Source organism: Podarcis tiliguerta, assembly GCF_965153285.1.
Source record: "Podarcis tiliguerta genome assembly, chromosome: 1".
Classification (NCBI taxonomy): Eukaryota; Metazoa; Chordata; class Lepidosauria; order Squamata; family Lacertidae; genus Podarcis; species Podarcis tiliguerta.
In genome coordinates, this window is record NC_139534.1 from 4,618,579 (window position 1) to 4,646,359 (window position 27,781).

General features: G+C 44.3%; 1 protein-coding gene across 3 annotated transcripts; it reads left to right on the forward strand.

Annotated features, from left to right (window-relative positions):
• Window positions 1-1,335: 1,335 nt before the first annotated feature.
• FTCD (formimidoyltransferase cyclodeaminase) lies at window positions 1,336-23,024 on the forward strand. Of its 3 annotated transcripts, XR_014502599.1 has the most exons (15): window positions 1,336-1,873; window positions 3,896-4,079; window positions 7,090-7,218; window positions 9,414-9,502; window positions 10,583-10,762; window positions 11,489-11,626; window positions 12,463-12,594; window positions 13,578-13,639; window positions 14,370-14,499; window positions 16,065-16,226; window positions 17,459-17,502; window positions 18,348-18,486; window positions 19,651-19,746; window positions 21,203-21,578; window positions 22,826-23,024. XR_014502599.1 is itself a non-coding variant. In XM_083401866.1 (14 exons), the coding sequence occupies exons 1-14, from the start codon at window positions 1,820-1,822 to the stop codon at window positions 21,287-21,289; spliced, it is 1,626 nt and encodes a 541-aa protein (XP_083257992.1). In that variant the 5' UTR covers window positions 1,336-1,819; the 3' UTR covers window positions 21,290-23,024. The 3 variants fall into 3 exon arrangements, 2 of the variants coding, with proteins under 2 accessions (XP_083257992.1, XP_083257991.1); XM_083401866.1 differs by having other exon boundaries at window positions 21,203-23,024; XM_083401865.1 differs by having other exon boundaries at window positions 1,733-1,873; window positions 3,842-4,079; window positions 21,203-23,024.
• Window positions 23,025-27,781: the final 4,757 nt, after the last annotated feature.

The window sequence follows — 27,781 nt, forward strand, 5'->3', positions numbered from 1 at the left end:
CACCTTTGGGCTAAATGGTGCGTAATAAAGTTTAGTAAAAATAAACTATATAAGAAAATAAATGTAGTTGTTGGCACTCAGTTCACAAATGCCAAATTAAAGTGCTGCACTGTTTGTAAGGAAAGACATGCCTGCCAGCTCTATTTTTTCCTCACATTCTGCTTGAGATGCAGCCCTTGTGACAGCCTGAATGAGCTTCTGAAAGGCAGCTGTTCTCTGTAGCTCATACTCTAGGATTTTGCTTATGTCTATTTATCTCCTATATCTGACTAAAGAGCCTTCCCTTGTCTGAATTCTAGCTCTGAATTCTGTCTGGGTATGTGGACATCTGCCACGATCCTAATGAATGATTCTAGTAAAAAATGGTGAAGATCTGTCATAGTTCTTGTTAAGCCGGAAAATCACAAAGAAGCATTAAGGTTGCTGCTTGAACAAAGTCTGCCCTAAAATAGGTCCCTGGAGCAAATTGCATGTATTTGCCTCCTGGTAGAGAGTTGCCAGCCCTGCTCTGGCCTCCTTTGGTCTATTGATCCATCTTTAGCTTTAGCTGAGATTTCTGCATTGCAGGGACTAGATTACCCTTGAGGTCCCTTCCAACTCAACAGTTCTATGATTCTATGATAATTGCAGTTTCAGCTGCTTATAGTTACAATGAAGAGTTCTTTGGCTTTGTATGCTCCTTGCAATTCTGCTTGTTCCTTTAAACCACTTCCTGCCAAAACATTCTGTGGTGATGGCATTCCCAAGGTAAGCAAAGTCTACTTTCCTACAGAAATTCTAGAACTCGCTGTGAGAAAGGGCATATTCTCTTTTAACAGTCTTTCAATCGCTTCTGGATGGAACAGCAAAACCACAAACCATTATAATGAAAAATATTTCGGATGCTATAAATAAACTTAGACAACTTCATCTCAGCGAATGTCGTTTCTTATGAACATATATATCCCACAACCACACATCAGCTTTTCCATCTCTGCTTGCTTCATGGGCAAAAAAATGTGAAGCAACTTTCTTTTGATCCATAGATCTTAAGATGTTTAGCAACACTAGTTGTTTCAATAGCTGTGTAGTTGTGTAGATTTATTTGCCTCCAAACTAGATTTATAGATTCGACATGTGATATCAAATGTATGATCATATTTGCACATATGGTTTGTTAAAAACCAAGAACTGTCATTTTACAACACCTGCACCTTAACCCCAATCTGGATCAGGATGGTTGGGGTGTTAAACTTTTTATTCCCCTCCCCCACTTTCATTCAGATTCACTTGGGGGGGGGCACACACAAAAAGCTTCATTGTTAAAATAAACTTGTTGCCCAATTGTGATTATCTAGATAACCTCCCTCTGGAAGACCCCTTAGCCTGTAAAAGGAAAACAACAACAACATACAAGTATTGTGGCCCCTTGTAGGGAAGGAGACTCATTCAGGTATGAGGTTTCAGAGAATAGTGCCCACCTTGTTAGATGCATGAAAGCAAAATTAGCAGCAACGTTCATGCAGTTTTTATAATTGTGGGGTGAATTCTTGTGAGAATAGTTTGACTGTTTTCGAGGTAGCATTTTCCTTTAAGAGACAATGTGCTGCTGTGGGAGGATGACCAATGATGAAGACAGGCTTCAGAAGCCGAGAGGACAGTCCAAAGTGCCATGGAGGGCTGTTTGGAATAGTTAATGAGAAATCCCGGAGGTAGAGGAAGGTCATTGGCTTTAAGCCAGAGAGTTTCCTGAGCTCATAGTTTTGTCACCCAGAGCAGAAGAGGGGGAAATCATCCAGGACTCCCCACAACTCTTAAGAAAGAAAACATAAACAGAGCAATGTCAAAATTAGTGGAGTGTGTGCCCAATTTTTCTGAAGGCAACAACAAAGAGGTAAGTTCAGAATTGGTTTTTGTATAAAGACAGTTCCTTGTGTGGCAATATGGTGGCAATATAATACTGGTGAAACCACAAAATCTATTTTTCCCCTGTCTAAATTAGTTTTGCAAGTCTGAATTCAAAGCATACTTGAATCACCTGTCCATGAGAAATTAATTTTGAAAACAGTTTTACAGGTGTACTGAAATTCTAACCCCATACATATCAGCTTAAATATACAGAACAAAACTTCAATCTTCTATTAATAAAACCTAAGTTTAATATAACCAACAGCAAAAATCAAATTAAAAGGGAGAGGAGGGGGAAATACTTCTAAGTGTAAATGTTGTAAAAATTGAAAATACAATGTTTGGGGTAAACTTTACTTGCAAATGCCCTGCTTTTGGAGGGAGTTTTCTTCTCAGGGTTTACTGCGTTTTTAAAAAATGAAGTGAATGCATATTACTTTTGCATGTTACTTTACTAGGTTATAAGCCCATCTGCTCTTGCCTGGGTGTGTGGTGGAGAAGCTTCTTAGCAGCTTTGTTTCACTGAAACTCTTTTGCTTTATTCAGAAAAAACACATGATCACACAGAGAGGGAAGAAAAAAGGGAAATGTTTTCCCTCTCTGTGTCCTTCCAACCTCCTGCATAACATCACCACCATGAACCTGTTGTTTTCTCTTGCTGCCCAACGTAGATAGCAAACCAAACCTGCCCTGCCTCTATTATGTAGGGTAGAAAGGGTTGGATTGGATATAATTGTATGCCAGACATTAGACTGAACCTTTCATAACTGCACTGACTTCAAAACTGCATGGATTTTTTGGGGTTTCTTAGAATTCCCATGCAATACCAAGTACAAGGCTGCTGGTCAGTTATAAAATAGAACAAAAATATACAATTTTATATCATGCAGAGAATAACATGTGCTGATAAACCAGAGAGAGGATCTGAGGGAAGTCTGGGGTGGTGGTGGGAGGGTGGGTTTTTCTTTTTTAGGGGTGGAGGGGAAAAATGGGGGGAAATGTGGATGATGTATTTTTGATGAATTGTTATGTTGAAATCCCTAATAAAAATATTTAATAAAATAAAATAGTACAAAAATAGTACAAAGGTGATATAAAATTAACTAACACGCCCAATAAACCCACTAAATATACCGGTACCTTCATATCAGGCAGACTCACTTGAGCTTACAGGGCTTTTTTGTTTCAGCAGCACCATCCCTCGACAGTGCCAGCCCTCCAGTAAGGTAGCCCACTAGCAATAGGTGCCCAGTCTGATTCCCTTTTCTCAGCCTGCTCCCACTGATGTGTCTGTCAACTAGGATAAAGGATATGGGATTTCCACTGGTGGTCTACTTGGAAGCAGGGAAACAGCTGGATCCCAAGTGTCTTCAGCCCCTCCCCCTCCCCTTGCTCTCCCAAGCAGGCATGCATGTGAAAATAAAAATAATGCACCTAATCCCACACAAAGCAAAACTAGCATAACCAAACAGGAAAGAGATCTTTGGATTGTAATGGATATCTCATTTGATGTTGATGTGAACAATGCACCAATTTAATATGCAGCAGGAAAAGGCAAAATCTATGTTAGGGATCACTAGGAATGGGTTTCCTCTTTTTATTTTTTTTAATGTGACATGAGCATTTATTCACTTAAAGAGTTGTCACTTTAAAAGCAAAATCCATTCTGAAAGACCTGCAAAGCTGCTTTAAGTTGCTTGTGATCCCACAACCAGCAGCCAGTCCAAAGAGCACAAATGGCAGAGCTACTTTTCCCTGAGCTCATTGGCAGGGGTGTGTGTGCACTTCAGCCATTATGTATTTTGTGGTTCTTATAATTCCAAGTTGTGAACCACACTGAAGTCTACAGGGTATACAAATGTTCTAAATAATAACCCTGACATGACCACTTGCACAATATCCACACGCATGGACTGCACTCTTTGATCAGTGGATTTGCTTGCTCCCTGAATAGTCTGAAGCCATGAGCATGAGGTCCATGCGCTCTAACAGGCTCTGCTCTGCACAGGTGATAGATGAGATTGCCAAGGCCATCGCTCAGACCGAGGGCTGCATGCTCCTGGATGTGGATGCAGGCCCTTCCACCAATCGGACCGTTTACACCTTCGTAGGAAGTCCTGAAGATATAATTGAAGGTGCACTGAATGCAGCCAGAACAGCTTTTCAACATATTGACATGGCAAAACATAAAGGTAATCAGAGTGAGATAAGTGTTAATCATAGAGAGTAAGACAGCCAAACAAGTTTTTATTTATGGCACCTTGTTCAACTACTTTGCAGCCTTTCTCATACTCTGAGCAGCTTGTTTTGTCCTAGATCCGGAAGAAACTAGAAATAACCTGTGAGAGGCAATGTGTACTTATAAAGGAATGGAATTTGGGATCCCACAGCGCTAGGCATTTCTACATGCGAACTCTCTGGATTCTGATAGTTAAGGTGGGGTCTATGGACCCAGGTTGAAAGATCAACCAGGAAAACCAGGTGGCCTTGGATAAGTTCCTCCTTTTCTCCTTTCAGGATAACCTACCTTGTGAAGTTGCTGTGAGGATACAATTGTCAGACACCAGAGTCAATAGTCAGGGATGCAGGTGGCGCTGTGGGTAAAACCTCAGTGCCTAGGACTTGCTGATCATATGGTCGGCGGTTCGAATCCCCGTGGCGGGGTGAGCTCCCGTCTTTCGGTCCCAGCTCCTGCCCAACTAGCAATTCGAAAGCACCCTTAAGTGCAAGTAGAGAAATAGGGACCGCTTTATAGCGGGAAGGTAAACGGTGTTTCCGTGTGCTGCGCTGGTGCTGGCTTGCCAGCTGCAGCTTCGTCACGCTGGCCACGTGACCCGGAAGTGTCTTCGGACGGCGCCGGCTCACGGCCTCTAGAGAGAGGTGAGCACGCAACCCTAGAGTCAGACACGACTGGCCCGTATGGGCAGGGGTACCTTTACCTTTTAGAGTCAATAGTAGGTCAGCATAAAAACACCAGTGTCAGGGAAATTAACTCTGTGCAATGAAACCAGAAAGCTCAAACCAAGTGAGCCCAATAATTCTCCCCAGTAGATCTTGCTCCAATGAGTCGGTTGCAAGAACTGAAGGTCCCTGTCTTCCCACAGCTCCCGAAGACTCCACCTCCACCACGTCCTTCCCAAACAGCCTGAGACTTCTCTGCCTTGTCTGTCTTCATTCTTCCCTCTGGGAGACCAGGGGCGAGGGGAACTAGTTGTTCTTTTCCAGCCTCCTCTTCAGCCTCTGAATCTAGACTGCCCTCTGCCACAGCCTCTTCCTGCTCACTAAACCCTGTTGTCTCTTCACCTTCCAGCACCACCTCCTCCCAGTCTGCTCCCTCTTCTCCCTCTGACCAGGCATCATCATCCCACTCCCTGGCTCTGAGCCTTCTCCCCCTGGGGGTTCCCTTGGGGGTTCCCTGGATGGTGCCTCCCACCAATCCTCTGCACCCAACCAGTCCATGACAACAATGCAATTACTCTCATGCGTGTTAGCCTGAGCTCCTTGAGCTAGTAACAAATAAACAAATGCAGTAAACAAATGCAATCAATAAATAAGTATTCACATCTGAGCCTCATGAGAATCATTTCCAATTTATTCCAAGGTATACAACCTTACAACAGTCTTACTTACCCAACTGTGGATTCAAGAGGAGAGGTCATGCGTCCCTGGAAGACTGTCACTGAAACCCATAATTAGGAATCTTTAGGAGGAAAATGTAACACAAGTCCACAACAGGCCTCAATACAAATAACTCATCATTAGGTTGCTTTTGATACACAAATTGCTTTACAATTTACCATACACCTCCTGAATCATAGAACTGTAGAATTGGAAGGGAGCCCAATGCAAAAATCTCAGCTAAAGCATCTATGACAGATGACTATCCAACCTCCCTTGCCTCAGTATCATGAAACCAAAGCGGACACGATCACTTATTCCCAAGTTTCTGAGTACTTCTACTTCGTTGATCAGTTCTTCCCTGTTGGTGAGGACCAGGTCCAAGATAGATGACCCCCTTGTTGCTTCTTCCACCTTCTGGGAAATGAAAGTGTCAGTGAGGCAATGGAGGAATTTGTTGGACTTTACATTCTAGGCTGAGTTTGAGTTCCAACAGATAATTGGGTAATTTTAGTCTCCCATGACTACCATATCTCTCCATTTTGAATGTCTGGTAATCTGCTCTCGGAAAGCATCATCCAAGTCTTCAGTCTGGCTTGGAGGTCTATAGCAGACACTTAAGGAGATTATCAGAAGAGATCATAAAGAAAAAAAGAAAAATATACGAACAAGATGAGATGTGAGAACAGCAAGATAGGACTGGATAGAATTATGAACAATATTTGGACAGATTTGTGGATATTAACGCAGCAGCAAGAAGATGATTGGAATCCCCTTCGGAACTTGAAATATGGGTCCCCCCAACAAAAAATTTAAAATTCGGCTTTGTAATTCGGAATTTATGTGATGTGATTTGATTTGATTGGTCGGTTAATAATTTATTTTTTTTAAAAAAAGAATTTGTGGTGAGTAACTTTTTATCCTAAAATATATTCCACTTAACCAGTTACTCTGTCCATGAGGTTCAATGACTCTTTGTATTCAAATGCAGCTTCTTGTAAAGCCCAGGTTTCTCTGTATTTTATATTCTCTTTCCCAAAATTGCTGTTGTGGCGATCACACAGGGCCCCCGGACGTTTCACGGTCTATTGACCCTGTGCCACCACTGCGGTTGCTTTCTTCGCTGCCACGACCCCGCTTCTCACGGGGACACACAGAGTCCAGACAGTTGTTAACATCAATAATCAAGTTTATTTTTAAGTGCAGGAATAAGCGTATGGTTTCGGTTTATTTTTCTCTTGTCAGGTTCTTAAATCTTAGTTCCTGACAACTCCAAACTGAATTATTCCCAACTCTTTATCTAACTCCCTAACAATTCCTCTCACTCTCTCACAATACAACTCTGCCAACCCACACCTAAGCCTCCCTCTTCCTTCTCCAACACCCAAGACTCAACTCCCAAACCTCAACTGTCTTTTCAAATCCTCCCACTCTATCGTTTACTCCCCCCTCGCATTCTCACTGGCCAATCACATCACACCCATTTTTAACTCTTTCCTTGACACATCCTAGGGGCAAACGCCACACTGTTTTCCTTCCTTCTGATTTCCTGCATGTTTCTGAAGGACTGCCTTCATCTCCTAGGTGAACATCCTCGGATGGGAGCCCTGGATGTTTGCCCCTTCATCCCAGTGAGGAATGTTACTATGGAAGAATGTGTCCAGTGTGCCAATCTGTTTGGGAAGCGTTTAGCAGGTGAACTGCATGTGCCAGGTGAGTTGGGTTTGGAAGACAGCACCTGGTCACTCCAGGCCACCAAGTGAAATTCCTTCAAAAATCTCTGTTGGCCACTGTAATGTATGCCTTATCAACTAAATATCTGGCATGTGGCACCTTTAAGGTAAACAGCTGTGACCCATGTGGTCAGCTCCTGGAGAGCTGATTAAGAAGGGTGGTCAACTCTGGAGGCCCCCAGTCCTTGTGAAGAATAATGTTTGATTTGCAATTAACCCAGCTTGTGGTGAATGATTGAACATCAGAAGACCAAATAGCCACCTCTCTCCTCATTTAGTGGGCAGGTTTGTACCCTACATTGCCTTGATGTTTTGGCACATACAATGTGCACAGACATTCCAGATAAAGTGTGCTGGGGAGGTTGGATGGTGTCCACTGGACCTGGTCTCCATGGGGATATCTGCCCAGGGAGCCTATGCACACAGACTCTATATGTGCCATTGGCAGGGAATGTGTGTTATGAACCTATGCATGCTGGTCAATATGTGTGTTGGTTCCCTGTGCTATCACCTTTTCTGGGTAGTCTAACATCACGGCACAATGGAAATATCAGATTCTATCTGTCTGGCGTTACCCTGGAAGTAACTGCAAGGGCGGCAAAGTTTTTATTGCATGGACAGGCGGAGTCCCCCAAACCCTGGGCGGCCCCCCATGTGGAATAACGACTCAAGACAACGTGCTATAGGATTAAAATTGGCCACAACTTTAATATATTTCAGATGTGGGTAGACCTTGGCTCAGGCATTGGGCGTTTATCTCTCCTAGTCCCCCACCAGGGATCTGGGGAACATCTGGGTTATCCAGTGTGTGTGTGTGTGGGGGGGGGAATGGGCTGGCTCTGGAGAACATATGTTCAAGCAGAGAGAGCCTGCCCCCGTTACGCCGCCGTCGCAGGGGAGAGCAATGACGACCTCTAGGCATACGGCCAAAGCTTCCCCTCAAACAACCTATTTAACGGGGAACCCTGGTATCACTGCCGCAAAGTGGAGTGGGCATCTGTCACTGCTGCATGCCCCCCCATTCAGGGAAGATAGACTAAAGGATTCCGCCCAAGGCCTGATACCGCCAAAGTTGTGACGTTTTGCTACGGGAAAGGCAAACCTGCCAATGCAGGGGAATTCCTTTCCGGCCCTTCAACAGCGACCTTGACGTAGCAGCACCCGCATACTTGTGGAGAAAAGGTTAACCTGCAAAAGAAGTCTTAACTGAGGGTGGGTAGGGCGATTCCCAGGTAAGATCCTCCCCCTATTGTGTGGGCAGGTAGTCCCTCCCCCCTACCTGGCCTGATCACCTTGGCAACGCCTCCCCAGGTGGGATTGGGCAACTGACTGAGGTAGGCGGAGACCTCCAGGTATCCCACCTGGGCGAAGGTCATTAACAGTAGTGTCTCTTAGTGGTGCTCTGGAAAGCAGTGAGTCCCATGCACCAGTGTGCGGCTGGAAGCTTCTTGAAATAAATCTGTTGCAAGCCAGCTCCTGGCCAGTGGCCATCTGGCTGTGAGTAGCTTATGTGGATGCAGCGTTTTTTGAATTACACTACAAGCCAGCATTCTCAGTAGGCATGTCTGGCTTATTTGTGTACCCCTAACGGCAATCACACAAAGACCCAGCTAACCCCTGGGATGCAGTACACAACTCACAAGTTTCCTAGCATTCCCTGATTGGTCCCAGCACCATGGGGCAGTGTTATGTACTGAAGTTCTCACCCTGGGCCAGCAGGGGGATACTGTAGATAGTTTTCACTCAGGTCCACATATGCAAATAAGGGATCGAAAGTGACGTTCAGTGATTGGATAGTTACAGAAAGTTGTACAGTTACGTTGTACTGGAGCTCTATATAAGCAGGCTGGCTGAACCCTTCAGTTCTGTTCTGTTCTGACCTGTGAATAAACAAGGGCTGTTTGGAGAATCTCTGTGTCGTCTGATGTGTTCACCCACAACTTAACAGGCAGCAAGCTGGTTGCACCACAGGGTTCGAGAGGTGGGGCTGTCCATGGAAGGGAGCCCCCTGCAGTCTCCTTTCCCCAGGGCCTCCTCAAACCTGGAACCAGGCCTCCTGCTCCCTCCTCTCCTCTGACTCTTGAGTCCTGCAAAACCAGCTTCTTTAGGTTGCAGCCTGGCAACTCCCTGACTGGATCCATGTGCTTTCTCAGTAAATCTGCCCCTCTTTTGCAGTGTATCTCTATGGCAAAGCAGCTCTGAAGGAGAGCAGAATATCCTTGCCAGCCATCCGAGCAGGAGAATATGAAGCCCTCCCTGAGAAAGTAAGACTACGTGCTGCTTGCAACAACAGCTGTACTGCCAAACCTTAGATCAGCGGTCAGTGCCCTAGTCTGGGTAGCAATGGAGGCATTTTAAGAAGGGATGCTCAGATTTTATTGGATGGAGCTGGTTTATGGTTACAGCACAGCTGGCATAATGGAACTACCACAGCTGCTGCTTCAAGCTCCTGCTTACTGTTGTACTAGTTGCTAAAGTGTGAGCAAGTCTCTCCCAATACTTGTGTGTGCACAGGGTGGAGACGCCCTCTCATTCCTGCAATGGTCCATGTGGATTCTGCAATCCAGCTTCATTGTTAGGTGTATTTATCCATGGCATTTGCATCAGATTTGACTTACAGATTCCTTTTAATACAAATGAGAAGAACATTCAAAATACACATGGCCACTTGGGCAAATTTCTAAAGTTTCTAAAGTGGTCGATCGGGTTACAGATGCTTCAGGTTGCAGGCGCTTCAGGTTACAGACTCCGCTAACCCAGAAATAGTACCTCAGGTTAACAACTTTGCTTCAGGATGAGAACAGAAATCATGCTCTGGTGGCAGGGCAGCAGCAGGAGGCCCCATTAGCTAAAGTGGTGCCTCAGGTTAAGAACAGTTTCAGGGTAAGAACGGGCCTCTAGAACGAATTAAGTTCTTAACCCGAGGTACCACTGTATTTTAAAGAGCTACTGTAAATATAAAACTGTGTTGATTTAATCTCAAGAAAAAAAGTTGCATGAATAAATTCCAATGCAGGAATCCCCAGGTGAAAGTGTTCCAAATGATTTTTCTGAGTAGACTGAGGGCCGTGCTGCTTTCCCTTTCACAGTCCTCACCACGGAGCCCATGCTCTCCTGTGCATGCTTAGTCTGTGATAGGGCCCACTGACAAACCAAGAGCAGACAGTAAATACGATAATCATTTGCGTTCATCACCACACATCACAGTTCTCAAGGTAACAAATATCTCTGGAGTGTGACACTGCCCAGCAAGTCCGCTATCTGGCTCTGGGTCTATCTAACAGTGAAATTGTTATTACTACTGGAATATTACAACCCTCTCTTTTTATTTGTTTTGTTTTTAGCTAAAAAACCCAGAATGGGCTCCTGATTTTGGCTCTGCAACCTTTGTTCCAAGATGGGGAGCCACAGTGACAGGCGCACGGACATTCCTCATAGCCTACAACATCAATTTGCTGTGTACAAAGGAGCTGGCGCACCGGATAGCACTGAACATTCGGGAGCAAGGACGTGGAAAGGACCAGGTATTCCTGTGTCCAGGGAAGAATTGGCTTGCAGATTCCCTCCTCCCACAATTCAGAAAAGGGCAAGGAAAGGAGAGATCTCCCCAATTTCCTCCCGTAATCGCTAACCCTGTATTACTCTTCATTTTTATCACACTACATGCATAGAGTTGTGCCTCTCTGCAGGCCACAGATGATGGAAGGGGAACACATGAATTCACTCATTGCTCATTGAAACTGGCAGCTTGTGCCAGAGCTGCCAGGAATCAAGGTCTGACTAGAAGCCTGAGGGTTTTGAATCTTCTTTTCAGGGTCTCCTGGGAAAAGACAAAAGTCCTAGGCTGGGACGATGGAACCAAAGGAGTGAACGATATTCTCCTAAGACTGGTTAGACTTTTGCTGTGGTCTTTTGGCCCCTACAATTTACAGCTCTTTCTTCTGCTTCCTTAAGGGTAGCTGATGAAGCAGACTCCAGTCCATCAACCCTCATGCTGTAATAATCTTTAAAGTGCCACAGGATTCCTTGTTGTCATTTGGATATGTGATGAAGCAAATGTGTGAAGAGTCGCAAAAAAAGAAATATTTTGGGAATGGGGTAGGAACTTTAAAATCTGGTAGGAATATGATAGGAACGTTAGCTTTTGGCTGCTGGGGTTAAGAAGACAGGAAGTGCTTGGCTCCTGTTTGCCAGCTTTCCACCTTATTCTGTAGATGGTTGAAATTCTTGCTCCTTTTTGTGCTTCGTAGCCTGGGCGATTGAAGCAGGTGCAAGGCATGGGCTGGTACTTGGACGAGGAAAATATTGCTCAGGTTTCTGCAAATTTGCTGGACTTTGAGACCACGCCCCTTCACACCGTCTATGAGGAGGTCTGCAAGGATGCCCAGGTGAGATGGACGAGGAGGTTGTGCCAGAGCATCCCAGAGATGACCGGAGCTAAGACCTTTGGGGTGAAATGTGTCGGGAGCAAGGAGTTGCAGCCCAAAGCTTGCGGCTGTGCCTTTGGCTCACTTTTATGGAGCTGCTCTCTGGTTACAGAAGAACTGATTGCAGCACAGCACACAAAGAGAGAGAGAGAGCTTCCAGTTTGCATAGGCATTGGCAGCTGGGCTAAGAGCAGGGGATCTGGGGGCTCCCTGGCCCTTTAGCTCACTTCCTGCCCTCTGCTGCCAACGCTACAGAACAGCAGGGGAAGAGAGGGAAGGGACTGCTGCTCAATTGCATATGTAAGCCAAATATTCCCCAATATGGCACCAGAAGAAAGGGACGTCTCCCCTTTTCACCTGCATGGGGGTTACCCTCCCTTCCCTGTGCCCCAAACACAGTGGGCGAGCTTTGCCTGTCCTCAAAGAGCCCTCACGCAGCAATGACCACCTACGAGTCTGTAAGGGTTAGGGCTGGGGTTTCTGCTCGGCACTAAAGATACCAGACAAATGATCCTACTACCAGCCATGCAAACCTTTCAAAACATGCTTGGCTTCCTATGAACTGGAAAAGCATCGCTTGCAGGCTGAGATTGCATTGGTTATACCTTCTTCTCTGAGTGTTATTTGAGAACATTTCTGTATTGAGAGTCTTGGGTTATTTGGATTATTTTCTAGTCTATGCAGTAGTGGGAACTTGTGGTGGTAGAAGTCATTTGAAGAGACTTGTTGCCTTGAGCGTGTGTCTGGATCCCTGGGGTTGTGCTGGACTGCTGTCAAATTCCTGTTCTTGTTTCTAGGATCTCAATCTGCCAGTGGTGGGATCTCAGCTGGTGGGTCTGGTCCCCAAAAAGGCCATGCTGGATGCAGCAGAATATTATATTAACAAAGAAAATCTATTCATCCTTGAGGAGGAGCATAAAATCAGACTGGTAACCTGCTTCTTCAAAAGAGAAAGGAGTGACATACTTGAGTATCCTATGAAATGTATTACTGTGCAGTGGTACCTCGGGTTACATACGCTTCAGGTTACAGACTTTGCTAACCCAGAAATAGTACCTCAGGTTAAGAACTTTGCTTCAGGGTGAGAACAGAAATTGCGCGGTCCTTGCAGAACCTCACTGCCCAGGGGAGGTTGTGAGACACTGCAGGTGGACTGAGGCTCTGGCCAGCAAGCCACTGCTGTGAGGGACCAGGAGGTGGCAGCAGCCAAGTAAGCTGGCGAGGTTCTGCATGTGACTCCAGCTGCCTCCTTCCTTTCTTCCCCTTAATGGCCCACCACCCAGGCTATCATCTCACCAGGAAACTAGCCTGGCACTTCCAAGAATTAGAAGGGGGCATTCAGCCTGCCCCTGGCAAAAAAACCCCATAACTATATGTATGGTATATTTTAATGTAGTTGTTATTTTTATATTGAAGTGTGGTGTGAACCTAGAAGCCTTTGAGTTGAAGGGCGGACGCAAACGAACAAATAAATAGTTTTTGAAGTCAAAGAAAGAATGGGGGGTTCTGAACAAATCTGAGAATGATTTCATCTGTTCTGCAGGAAGCACATTTTGAATTTTGATAGACACTCAGACTCTTGGGATTGGAAAAGGTGGACATCTAAATAAATAAAAAAAGGGGTGGGGCAAGGGTATGCCTGAGAAGTGGAACAGTTTGAAAGTTCTGTTTAGATTCATGGTGCGGAATGTTGTTACGCTTTTTAAAAGGAGGTACAAACACTTGTACAAAATAAATAGATCACACACACTCTCAAAATGGAGAGACAGTTTGTGGGATGTGGGGTGAACTGCACTGTTTTATCAAGTAATTTTCTTGAAGATCTGAAATACCTCCCCAACAATTTTGTATTCCCCAGATTATTTCAGTTTATGTTTAGTGCAGTGAATCTCTATTCATTTTCCATTCTCAGGTAATCAACCGACTGGGGCTGGACTCTTTGTCTCCTTTCAATCCCAAGGAGCGCATCATTGAGTACGGATGTTTTCATTGTCCTCCTTCCATTTTTTGTTTCTTTGCTGGGCACCGTACATTTGGCAGGCTTGGCTGGGTTGGGTGCAGGCCTCACCACAGGATGCTCCTGGAAGTCCACTAGCTTGCCTTACCTCAGTTTCCATTGCAAACAGGACCATGGGAAGAGCTGGGAAGCTGTGGGCAAGTGAGTCTGGGGTTGGGGTGACCCATGTGCTAGCTTGAAAGGGAGGAAGCAATGGGCCACTGGCTTCCCTACATTTCCTTATTTGTGTCAGGTAAAATTCTGGCACCTGTGCTCTTTGCTTCCAGAGCTGCTCACTGGCAGTTTGAGGGTCACATGCATACCCAGCCCTAATCTGGGGGAGGTTTGTGAGGTTTTGAGTCAGATTTGACAGTTGTTTGCCCCACCTGCTTGAGATGTAATTAAACGGTTTCATGCGCCATCACATTTTCAAGGGAGTGAGTTTTGCTTAGAGAATGCAAGACCAATTCCTAGAAAGAGACAAAGCAATCCTCCCTGCTCTTGGTTCACCAGGGACAATGCTAGTGAAAAGCATCTGGTCATTGGGCTGTATTCTGCCAATATTGTAAGTCCTACTTTGAATCTTTGCAAAAGAGTTACCATCCTACACATGGCAGAGAGATGCCTTCTCCTTCCTTGACTTTAGTTCATTCTGTCCTCTTGATGTACGTGACTGTGCTTTTCCTATGTCCTTCTTGTCTTCCGAAGGGATATGGTGCAGGATGGCAAAGAGAGCGGCTGCCTGATATCCTTGCCTCTTCACACTTTTGTGCAGAAAGTTGGTGCCAGGTCAGCTGCTCCTGGAGGAGGATCCGTAGCAGCAGCAATGTCTTCTTTGGTACATGAGCCGCTTGTTTTTATTATGTTATATAGATTGCTTGTGCACCTTACACATAAATCGGACAGGGCTGGCTTCCAAGTCCAGATCGGAGACTTGAATTTAGTCAAAAGTAGAAGTAGAGTGTAATCTGCATTGAGAGTATTGATATCACCTAAATCAGGGCGTCATTGGACAGTGCCATTTCTTCTTGCCCTATTCCCATTAAAGTTTCTCTTAGCCTCTGGGTTGGGAGGACTGGAAAAATCATTGTGTTTATTAATATTGCACATATGGAAACAGTAAGATGAATTAAAATGGACTCTTATTGAAATAAAAATTGTGCAGTCCAAAAATATGGTTCCAAAGCTTAACTTACAGAATTTGTTCCAAAACAGACACTCCAAATAATAATGTTCCCTAGAGTGGCAGGGGAAACCCAGCCAGATGGATGTGGTATTAATAATAATAATAATAATAATAATAATAATAATAATAATGTTACATCCAAATAGTTGCATAGAATCATGTGCTTGTCTAAGCACAGGTACAGCCTCTTAGAAATATGAAATTACTTCAAACAGAGCAGAACACAGAGCTCTGACTCTCCCACAGCTTTCATTACAGCCTGAGAGAGAGACCATTAGCACATGTCCTTTCTTCTCTGGTGCTTGAGAACAAAGATCCAACTCCCACAAAATGGAGATTTGCAGCTGAATACTTATCATGTGATCTAAAGTTAAACACCTCGTCACAGAGTTGCAGAGATACATTTTAAGTTAATTATCAACCCTTTAGGCTCTCTGCAACTCCTTTGTTTAACTACAGTGGAAGTTTACATGATATGCAGTTAGCAGTACACATACAGAGTTATTTTCCATTTCAGTGTACCATTAAACAATTATACTTTACAAAAAGCCCATGAAGCCGAAGTTGGTTACTGTTTCCAGTTCCTTATTTACACAAAAGCGCAGCTCATTCAGAAACCTTTAGTGACGAATCAAAGCTTACTGTGGGAAGCACCTCTTCCCTGCCAGTTTCTCGTTTGCCCTGCATCAAGCACATTATGCGAGAGGTGAACAGGAGATGTGAAAGAAGGGAGCACTTGTTGTATTTGATTGTTTCCATATCAGGACCCTTTAATACTGCTAAAGCATTGCTTTTCAGGAATCAGCTAGATGCAGAGTTTAAAATGGCGTTTTTTATTCTCCCCATACCACACTCCAAGATCCAGTGGGTTGGAGTGGTTACAGTGGTGGACTAGGATCTGGGAGACCAGGCTTCAAATCCCCCACCCAACCATGGAGCTCAGTGGGGGACGCTGGGCCAGTCACTGCCTCTCAGCTTAACTACACGTGACCATAGCCAAAAGGCTGAGAAGCCATCTCAGAGGGTTGTTGTGAGGATGAAATGGGGAAGGGGAGAGCCACATAAATGCAATAATAAGCAAACAATCAATATATGTTTACTGAGAAGTAAGTTGCATTTGGCAAAGGTCCCACTTCTCCTGGCTTATACAAACCCGTTCATTGTACTGATTAAGGGTGTAAATCTGTTCTTAATTGTTTCATTTATTTTACTTCTAGGGGGCAGCGCTGGGCTGCATGGTGGGGCTGATGACCTACGGGAAGCGTCAGTTTGAGGATCTGGACCCAGTCATGAGGCGGTTGATCCCTCCATTCCATCGGGCCATGAAGGAGCTGCTAGTCCTGGTGGACACAGACTCTCTGGCTTTCAGCAGCTACATGGTGAGTGAGAGCCAGTGTGGTGTAGTGGGTAAGAGCGGTGGACTCGTAATCTGGTGAACCGGGTTTGATTCCCCGCTCCTTCACATGCAGCTGCTGGGTGACCTTGGGCTAGTCACACTTCTCTGAAGTCTCTCAGCCCCACTCACCTCACAGAGTGTTTGTTGTGGGGCAGGAAGGGAAAAAGAGATTGTTAGCCGCTTTGAGACTCCTTCGGGTAGTGATAAAGCGGGATATCAAATCCAAATCCAAACTCCTCTTTTTGACAGCGGAATTCCTCCTGCATTCTTTACCCCCTTGTTATCTTCCGCAACACGTCTCTCCCTCTCTGCATTGAACAGGAAAGGTAATAGTTTGAGGATCGGGAACAATTTTTAATTATTATTGGTGATGTGATTTCATTTCAGTCACCTGGAATGGTGATTGGAATGACAAATGTAGAGAGGTAAATTCCGGGACAGGGAGGGATGGAAATGTGCTGCCGCAAAGAGCAGCCTGGTCTTTACCAGAAGAAAATAACAAATGCAGACAACTGCTGGAGATGTGGGAGTACAGATGCGAACCTAGTACATATGATGATTAACTGCTCGATGATAAGATCATTTTGGTGCGAGGTGAAGATATATATAGCAAGAGTAATAAAAAGAAATTGTTATTTAGAGGAATCGAATTGAATTCTAAATTATATACCGGAAACGTGGGAAATGACAAGGGGTCAAAAAAAATGGATGTACCGTGCAAAAAAACTTGTTTTGATGAATTGGAAGAGCCGCAAAAAGATTCCATTGAGCACATGGATTGATAATAAGGACAGACTAGCGACATACGAACGAATTGGATGTCAATGCAAATTAAGAATGGATAAATATGAAGAAATCTGGAAGGAATATTTAAGTGATAAGGCGGACAGTGGTGGGAAGTAGGGGGAGGAGAGGTGGGGAAATATAGTTAAAAAGGTATATCATAGGTATATCAGTACTCAAATCTGAAATGTTAAATTGTGTTATTAGTGTTATTGTGGTTTTTGTTGTATGTGTTTTTTGTGGCTGTTGTTTGTATTGAAAAAAAAAATTAAATAAATTAAAAAAGGAAAGAGCAGCCTTGTCTGTCTGGGTGCAGCTTGGGCCTTGTTCTGTAAACAGGTGGTTCTACGATGGGCAAAGTGGAAGATAATGGGAAGCCTGAATAACTACTGGACACAGATAACTAAATATATTTTTCTCCCTTCACCTTAGGCTGCTATGAAACTCCCTAAGAACACACCTGAGGAGAAAGAAAGGTATGTATCAATATCTCACTTTCCATCTGTTTAACAATTATGGCTACTAAATAATCTTTTGTATGTACCTGGTTGCTGAATTTCCCTTAGCTCCTCTCATACATCTACAGATACCTGGAATAAGCAATGGCTTCTACACCTGTTCAGAGCCACTGTTAGTCATGCTCAGAAATCAATGGACAATCAATAAAGTCTATATATCACTTAAAGCGTGTGATATATGGACATGTTGGCCTAAATGCTATGAAGAGATTCCTGCAAGTTCTTGCAGTTATTGAAAGAGAGGGTGGAATGTGGATGCAGCTAAATGGACTCATGGCAGCTCATTTTTGATTAAATATTACTTGAATGAGATCATACAGTTTTCATTGATTCTTCGTTCCCTGTGCACACAGCCTGCACCCCTCTCCATCCAAAGGATTTGGGGGAACCTCTGGAACAGATTGTGAGGTGACACGCAATGGTGGCTGCAGGAAAAAGGAGAAAGCCGCCCAGATGGTGGGGTACAAATGACAAAATCATTATTATTATTGAAATGTTAACATCCTCTCTCGCCTCCTTTCTGCTCATGGATCAGAGAGCCTTCCATGCTAACCTTGTGGGGCCTTAATTTAGGGTGGCATTAGCTTAGGGGGCCCAGAGTCCATTGCCTTCTGAGCAACTGTCACCAAAAGGCTTGTCCAAATGTCTCGGTTAATTTTTAAGGTGTTGGAAGACTCTTTGCAGCCGCTGTTCCCCTCTGCGATGTGTCTTTTAGGTATCATTTCCTTGTTTGTGATTTCCAGTTGAATTTACTAGAAATATATTTGGTATATACCTACTTTTGTCTATTTATTCTCTTGCAGGCGGACAGCAGCTATGCAGCTGGGCCTGAAAAGTGCGGTTGGTGTTCCCTTTTCACTGGCAGAAAAAGTTCATTCTTTGTGGCCCCTTTTAAAAGAAATGGCCCAGCAAGGAAATATAGCCTGCAAATCAGATATACAGGTATAGTAAGTATTTGGTGGATGAGAAGCATTCCTTTAAAACGGCTGTGTACCTGTTTTCTCTTTTTAATAGATCTTTTAGATATATGTGAGTAGTTTTCATTCTATTACTGCTTAGTTGTTTTTTAATCCCCCCTCCCATTTTTAAACTGTTCTTATTTTATCTGTAAACCACCTTGAGTCCCTGTGAGGAGAAAAAGTGGGGAATGAATAAATGAATGAATAAAATAATCAAATAATGTCTCTGTTCTGTTTTTTAAAAATCATTTTAATTATATTTAGTCTAAAATTTATATTTAGTCAGGTTTTAATTTTATTTGTTAAAACCAGCCTGGGATTCTGTCAATGAAGGGCAGTTTAAGCTAATAAACAAACAAACAAACAAACAAACAAATAAGATACACTGATTACAAATTTTCTAAAGAAATAATTGTAGATTTTATAAGAATTGCAAAGCATTTTGTATGCTAAAAGGTGCCTTAGACAGGGCAGATAATTACATTTTATCACTGCTGTTTTGAAATTAGTGGTTTAAAACTGCAGTTTTGAAAGGCTCAGTCCACCATCTTGATTCAAAATTGAATCCCATTTTGTCCAAACATAGATGAAAATCTGCTCATTGATTTAAGGAACCATCATGCAAAATTTGGTTACAATATCTTTAAGAGGTGTCCAAACGTAAAGAGAACAAACAAATTTCAAATATATATATTGTATTGTCAGTTATACTGTGTGTGTAGATTTTTTGTAGACCTAAAAAGGAGTCCTTGAGCTGAAATGTGCTACAAGGAGATAGCATCTTCAGGCTACAGATGAAAGTAGTAATGTCTCAGCAAACCATAAAATAGATAAATTACTATTTTTATTACTATAAATATACTATACTATACTATAAAATTACTATTTTATTACTAAAATAGTAATAAAATTACTATTTTATCTTACAAGAGGGTTGTATATAAATGTTACTACATAAATATGTACAAACATGGGCTTGGGTAGTGTAGAGCATAATGGAAGCCTAGCCTTTTAAGTGCTTCCACATGAGCTCCAGAATGCTCTTACCAGTTGCTGGTTCGGGTGGTTTTCAGTGGTTCATAGTGACCTGAATCTTTTACTGATGGTGTCTGAAGTCGCAGGCCTCCTCTGTGTGCTTTGTCTACAGGTGGCAGCTAAAGCTTTAGAAGCTGGTGTGTTTGGTGCCTATTTCAATGTTGTCACCAACCTGAAAGATATAACAGATGAAGGCTTTAAGCAAGAGGTAAGAAATGCTCAGGTTTTCTGCTCCAGGCACTATGTTAACCTCTAGTTAAGTGCCGTGTCTCTGGCATTGTTCATACAGGCAAATCAAATATATTGATTTCAGTTCTTCCGATTTCTATTTTTTCCCAGTCTTAAATTTGCTTTTCCATATTTCCACCAATAGCTTACAATTTATTTCTCCCCCTCCCCCCCCCAAAAAAAAATCCTCATGGAAATTCTTTAGAATTTTAGGACAATTTTATCTGAATATACACATTTTTCAAAAGCAATTTCCCCTAACATATAATGTCTGTGTGTACGTTATTTTTACTAATACACACATACTTTACCCTAATATATGCATTTTGTGCATGCTACTTGACTGGAAAGCTGCATTGCAAAATTCAGAGAGCTGCAAATATCAGAGGGTAACCGGCGTTGGTCTGATGTACTCCCTCCCCTGTAATCAGCTGCAAACAGGCGCTAAACGAGGCATGGCTAAACTTGGCCCTTCAGCTGTTTTGGGACTACAACTCCCATCATCCCTAGCTAACAGGACTAGTGGTCAGGGATGTTGGGAACTGTAGCCCCAAAACAGCTGGAGGGCCAAGTTTGGCCATGCCTGCGCTAAGGGAATTGTCACAGAAGGTCCACCTGACCCTCCTTATCCTTCAAGCCCTGAACATGGGTGGAAGTGGCGACGCAACCTAACTAGCTACACATGGCCTTAAATGTGTTTCTTGTGTGTTGTGTGAGGCTGTTAAATGTAATATTAAACCGGGACGGGGTGGGGGCAGGCATTTTGAATTGGGACCACAGTTTGTGGGGAGAGGAGATTTAACTCTTCCTTTCCTTCCCCCAATCCTGATGAAAATCCTGAGGTCTCTTCCAACTCTATTACTGTGGTCAGGGCCTGCCTGCCAGTGGGGCAGGGTGAAGCAACTGCCTCAGGCAGTAGGATCCACAGGGGCAGAAGATCAGGCCCCAAGGACCCGCTGCCTCCTCTGCAGCACACAAGGTGCCACCACACACGGGCACACCAGTGGCCAGAGTCCCATATCCCTTCCTGGCAGCAAGTCTCTGCCAGGGTTTTTCCTTGAGAAGAAGTCCTTGTGGAGTATCACCCCCCCTTGTGGCAGGGGCCCTTATGGAGTCCCCTCTCCCCACCCAGTTCCAAGGAGAAACCACAACAATGGCACTTCAGAGGCCGGATCTGTGGGGTGGCAGAGGGGGATGTTTGGCCTCAGGTGTCCAAGGGTCTTGGGCTGGCTCTGTCTGTGCCACGAATGAGGTCAGGGACCAGAGTCCCTCGAGTCACATGGCCCACCCCTTGTTTGTACAGGCTTGGGTAATCCAAGGCTGAGTCTGGGGATTGTAGTCCTTACATGGGAAGATTGGGTTATGGCTAGAAGACTCTGGCCCCCTGCTTCATGCATTTGTGCTTCACACAATTTTAACTCTCCTGTTCTGTGTAGGTGCAAGGGAAACTTTCCCACTTTTTAGAGGAAGCCAAACAAAGTACTGCATTTGTGCTACATCATCTGGAGAAGCGGACAATGTGAATGATTCTTCATATCAGGAACTGCTTATCAATGGATGTATAAGAACCAATTGTAGTATTGCCAGGTTGTATGTAGATAGACATGCAGATATTTTGCCGAGTGAAATACCAGAGCAACAGTGCTTGTGATTTCTGTTCTACAGCTGCAAATGCAGAGTTCCATGTGCCCCAATTCTAGTCTTGCACATTGCTTCCTTCGTGGCAGCATGGGGCTTCTTGTTCTTGGTCACCCCCTTGAACCAAAGCAGCCCCACCCACACCACTAGGATAACAGGAGGATGCATTATTCTGTGACGCACAAAATATTTTTGATGACTTTCTGTGGAATGTTTGAGATCTAGAAGAGGGAAGGATGCTATAGCTCAGTTGCTTTCAACAGTGTTCATAATGAAGTTCAGCTTGCTGTTGTGAGGACCAGCGCCAAAGTCTCCAGCCTTGGCTTCTGGTTTCCAGTTGCCTTAATGGCACAGCTCCCACGAAAGCGGAAACTGTTAGTGAAGATAAACAAGGATTATTTGAGGGTAATTGTCCTTGCAACCTCCCCCCCCCCCCGTGCCTGGGGGGAGCGAGCTTCACTCGCAGATTGTATCAGTACCTGGCTTTCGCTCCGACATGGATGTGTGAGGTATCACTTCATTATAAATCCTTTGTTACATAACCCCCCTCCCTTCTTCACTAAAGTAAGTGAAGAAGAAAGGCGATGGGAGTACAGATATAGATTATAATGTTAAACAGGATTGTGTGAGGAAAATATTAATGTTTGGAATAATTATAAAAAGGGCTTGGAGCCTCTGTGGTGTTAATTTTTTACTTGCCCCCTGACTGAGGGGAGGAGGGACTGGATTTTGAAGACTTTGTCGGGGCTCTGGCGGGACACCAGATCATTCTTCTATGAATAATTATAATTAATTGTTTCGAATGGATGTGGAGGGGAGAACTTGGAGGCCTGCCAGGGTTTGGGCAGGACATTGGGTGACTCCCTGCTTGAAATCAAAAGTGAAAATTTGCAGCTGCATCAGAAGAATTGAGAACAAAGAGAGACCTCTCCAGAGTAACTTTGAGTCAACAGAGCTGTAAGGCACAAAGGAGATCAGGAATAACTAATATGGACCTAATATTTGATAAAGAATTAAAGGAACAATTGATGGAAATCAAAACCTCACACAGGAAGAAGAAAGGAGAACTTCACTTGCAAATATACAAATTACTATATGTGTTAATGCGAATTGAAGTTAATTATTTTAGCTGTGGTATAAGGGAGTGGATTGAATTTGGTCTGAGCAACAGTCTGGAGGCAAAATTAAAGGAATAATACCCTGAAGTGCAGCACGTGGGAAGCCACACAAAATTACAATTTGGCTATGTGACTGATTTGTATTTGAATTGGTATTGCTATTTGGTATCAATATAATATGGCACATACTGGGTTTTTGTAACTGAAAGTTAATAAAAATTATTTAACAAAGTCTCCAGCCCTGGGGTGTAATTTGAATGGCTAAGATGCCTTTCTGTAAAGTGGGAATAAATACTTTCAAAGTGCTCTGTGTTCTAGTAAATGCTTGTTATACAAAATATGTCCAATGTATCAATCAGAGCCCAACTTCATTGCATTGTGCTTGCTCTAACTCAGAAGTCGGTAGTATCTGTGTGTTGTATTGATCAGTCTAATGATTGGTTTTGCCTGGATTTACTCACAATGACTTCCTTTCACAATAAAGCTATAAAGAACTGTGTTATATCCCGTGCCTAAAGCGAGTCATTAATAGATCCAGCTAGCATACTGATTTCTGAGCTCTAAAAGGACTTTCTTTCAGCTGGAACCTCTCAGGTGGGCCCCAATGCCATTCTGAAAGAACGAGGGAGGCGTCCAGGATGAGTTCCGGCACCCCTCTTTCCAGAAAAATAGCACTAGTTGCAAGCAAAGATGTTTCCTTGTCCTGTATGTGCAGCAAGGCAGCTGCTCTTCTGTTGAGTGGCAGCCATGAGGGGCAGCTTCACGTATTTATCACACCCAATATCTGCTTTTATTTATTACCCCTCTAATTACAGCAATTAATCTACATTGCATTTATCAAGTGGCATGTGAAAGGACCCTGCTCAGTCCAACATTCAATAACCTCCACGTCATCTGTTGTTGAAATTTTCAGCCCACTCCCTGCTGGGGTGCAAGTGTCAGAAGGCTTGCTCTCTCCCTGTGTGAGGGCTCAGCAGTTATGCCCTTTGGCCTGACTTGCGTCACTCTGTAAACAGGGTGGAAACAAAGATAAGCTCCTTTATCGAGACAATTTGACTCCAGCTCTTGCTTCTGCTCCAAACTCTGGATAATTCTGCTTGTAGAGCTCGCCAGCCTAGAATAAGTTGCTGCTCCTGTATTTCATGTATGATTCCTGTATCATGTGCTTACAGGGAACCTTTAATTCACTCTGCATAAGTAATAAGAATATATTGGCAGTCATCTGCAATATATCTCTTACTGGGCTGAGTTCAAGGTGCTGCTTTTGGTGTCTAAAGCCCTGTATGGGTTGGGTCCAGACCACCTTAAAGATCCTCTCACCCCTTATATGCCCACCTGATCACTGTGCTCTGCAGAGTCCATGTGATCAGGCCTTTAGTGTTGTGGCACCTGTCCTTGGGGATACATCTTCTTCTTTCTGCAGAGCCCTTAAATTTAGCTCTTTCCCAGTCTGCATCTGTACTGGAATTGTTTTAAAGAAGTTTCATGACTTCTTGTTTGATGCTCTTTGGAAAGGTGGGGTATAAATTTAATAAATAAACAGACCTTTGTGCAGCCAGATCAGACAAAAAACAAAGTAAATGGCATTTTAGTGCTATGCTCTCATCCAGTGTAACCCCTTGGAATGCAGGAATCTCAATTAGATCGTCCAGGACAGAGAGTCACCCAACCTCTGCATAAAAGTTTCCAATGAAGTGAAATCCATCACCTTCCGAGGGAGTCTATACCACTGTCAAACACCTCTTACTGTTAGAAAGTTCTTCCTAGTGTTGAGTCCGAATTTCCTTTCTTGTAACTTGGTTCGAGTCCAACCCTCTAGAGCACTAGAAAACAAGATTGTTTCATCTTCCATGTGACAGCCCTTGAGATATTTGAAGATTGCTATCCTATCTTCTCTCTCTCTATTCTTTACCAGGTTAAACATACCCAGATCCTTCAAGCACTCCTCATAAGGCTTCATTTCCAGACTCTTGATTCTCTTGGTTGCCTTCTGCACACATTCCAGCTTCTTAAGAGCCTTCTTAAATTGTGGCACCCAGAACTGGACACGGTATTCTAGGTGTGGTCTGGCCAAGGAAGAACAGAGTGGTACTATTACTTCCCTTGAGTGGTCATTACACTTCTGTTGATGAAGTCTAGAATAGTATTTGCTTTTCTTTCTTGTTTAAGTGCTGCCCGCAACCCAAATCTCCGAGTGCTGAGAGATTCCAGCATTTCCAGGTGCTTACCAAGGATTTGTGTCTCCTTTGGGAATGAGGCACAGCGGAAACTGCATTGTCTTGAGGATATATGGTTTATTTACACATATATACAACCTGAGCCTGCAGTGGGGAGGGGGGATCCACAGCATCAACACCTCAAGAGGGTCTTGTTTCTCCCATGGCCACAGCCATGTTTGATTTCTGGCAGACATCACTGCAACTCAACTCTAAACTCTGGCTTTGTCCTTCTAACTAACCATAAACTGGTGGGGGGCACCCATTTGCTGTCTCTTTCAGAGCCCCTTTCCTTTGTCTCCCTTAATGGCCCATCACCCAGGTGATCACCTCAACACAGGAAGCGAGCCTGTCTTAGATGTTAACACTTGCTGGATCACAGTGTTTCTCAACCTTGGGTCCCCAGATGTTGTTGGACTACAACTCCCATCATCCCTGAGCTCTGGCATTGCTGGCAAGGGATGATGGGAGTTGTAGGCCAAAAACATCTGGGGACCCAAGGTTGAGAAAGGCTGGAGGATCTAACATACAGCCTACTTACTTCTCCACAAATTCCTAGCATTACCTGCTCAAGAACAAGACACCTGTCCCTAGCTCTACAAAGAAACAGCAAGAAGCAGTTTCCTTGTAGGAAAAAAACAGGCAAGTTAGCAAAGGAATTGGGGTGGTGGTGGTAAAAATTGGTTTACCTTGTGCAGAAATGACTTCAAAGCAATCCATTACAATGGCACACATGGCTTACAGTGCTTTATTCAATGAAAAAACAACAACAAAGGCACTATGATTTACAATGGTAAGAAAACTATTGCATATTACATGCATAGCTGGGCTTTGTAATGCTAACTGGTTTGACACAAACCAGCCTGAAACAAAACAACATCTTTGTTTCTGTGGAAAGGGCCAGTCAGCAAGCCCCTCTGTTTTGAGACAGTAGAGTTTCTCTCTCTCTCTCTCTCTCTCTCTCTCTCTCTCTCTCTCTCTCTCTCTCCTTCACCTTCCATGACTACTTTCTGTCACTCCTTGCTGCATTAAGCAGTTGTTTGCCTCCAAATGGAACGGGGAATGGGGTTGGGATTTTGCCACAAGGCAGGGGGAAAATACATATAAGCTAAACAAGCTATAGCTTGTTTAGGGCCCCACTCTCTTGCCCCCCCCCCCAATTTAAAGGATGTACATTTCCAAAATATAAGATTAAAAACAAAATAAAACCTACATACAGCAACAGTGTTTTGTGTTGTGTAGGATCCTATTTGTTCTGTGTGCAAATGGCTTTAGATACCTATTAGGTCCATAAATTACCATATAGCATATAAAAACGGTAAAGGGACCCCCGACCGTTAGGTTGAGTCGCGGACGACTCTGGGGTTGCGGCACTCATCTCACTTTACTGGCTGAGAGAGCCGGCGTATACCGTATTTTTCGTCCTATAGGATGCACCGGCCCATAGGACGCACCGAGATTTTTTTTGGGGGGGGAAATAAAGGAAAAATCCCCCCCCAGGCGCGGGGCTGGGGCGGGGGAAGCCCCCAGAACAAGCAGCTCTCCGCAAGCCGTGGGAGCCCTGCGCGAAGTCACGCCGGGCTCCCACAGCTAGCGGAGAGCTGCGTGAAGCCCGCTCTGGGAGCTTGCGGGGCTGGGGGCGGGGGAAGCCCGAGCTTCCCCCGTCCCCAGCCCCCAGAACGGGTGCCAGAACGGGTGCGCGTAGCTTCGGCATCGCTCTGGGAGCTAGCGGGGCTGGGGGGATAGCTGCCTGAAGCCTGGAGAGCGAGAGGGGTCGGTGTGCGTCCTATAGGGCGGAAAAAGTGCGTCCTATAGGGCGGAAAATACCGTATATTCAACACAAAAAACAGTGACAATTGTTGTTGACAAAGGACAGCTGGACGTGTGAAGGGCCCCCATTACCTTCAGTAGCTTAGGGCCTCATCAAACCTACCGTATTTTTCGCTCTATAAGACGCACCAGACCACAAGACGCACCTAGTTTTTGGAGGAGGAAAACAAGAAAAAAATATTCTGAATCTCAGAAGCCAGAACAGCAAGAGGGATTGCTGCGCAGTGAAAGCAGCAATCCCTCTTGCTGTTCTGGCTTCTGGGATAGCTGCGCAGCCTGCATTCGCTCCATAAGACGCACACACATTTCCCCTTACTTTTTAGGAGGGAAAAAGTGAGTCTTATAGAGCAAAAAATCCGGTAAATCCGGCCCTGATCACATTGCACATTACATGTCTAGGCGTAGCATAGATGGGCTTTGTAAACCTATTTGCAAGGAATTTCACAGCTATACCTGCAAGCCTTCTCAAAACATCAACGTAATAATGCAAAATTAACATCTTCCCATCCATCTGCTTGAGAAGCTGGGCTTTTCACGGACCTTTTCAATGTCTCTGAAGGTGATCTTGCCATCCTGGAGGGAGAGGGGCCGCAGGAAGTAAAGCCAGTTGCTGTTGGAAAAACCAAACCATTATTTTTCAATGTACCTAATGGCAATGTCAATGAATGCAATGAATTCTCTCGTTTTTCCAGGGATGGGTGGCAATCCGACTCCCAACATCTCTGGAGCACTTCATGGGCCGAACAAAGGCAGATAACCCTCCCAGTGGCTCTTACTCCCGAAACTCATGGGACCCTTGCTGCCGGGGCCTTTTTAAGGGCTTCACACATAAGGATTGGCCCCCCACTCCACAAGGCCATCTTAGGGTGCTGTAAACAAATAATCTCCCTTTTTCCCTTATGGGGTATCCAAGAGCCCATATAGAGTCCTTATGTAGGTTCCCTATTGGTAGGAGAAAATAACAGAGGCCAACCAGAGAATATTGAGAAGCAAAGCAGCTAGTAAGCCTGATCTTTATTGATCTGTTGCAACCGGGTGCTCCCCTCACACGCAGGAAAAGAGGAGGAACCCAGAACCAAAGTGTTCCTGCGCTTATATAGACATTTTAAATTCCCTGCCCTAGAGCTCAAGACCACCCCTCCATACATCATACATACATCACAGAAGGGGTGTAACCTAAGACCACCCCCCAGATACATCATACCTACATCAC

Bases quoted from the DNA above. Each gene is read 5' to 3' on its own strand.
- FTCD (XM_083401865.1), top strand. From the start codon at position 1,820: ATGTCAAAATTAGTGGAGTGTGTGCCCAATTTTTCTGAAGGCAACAAC. The intron at 13,640-14,369 runs GTACGGATGTTT...TGTCTTCCGAAG, and splicing joins CCCAAGGAGCGCATCATTGA to GGATATGGTGCAGGATGGCA. The intron at 19,747-21,202 runs GTAAGAAATGCT...TGTTCTGTGTAG, and splicing joins ATGAAGGCTTTAAGCAAGAG to GTGCAAGGGAAACTTTCCCA.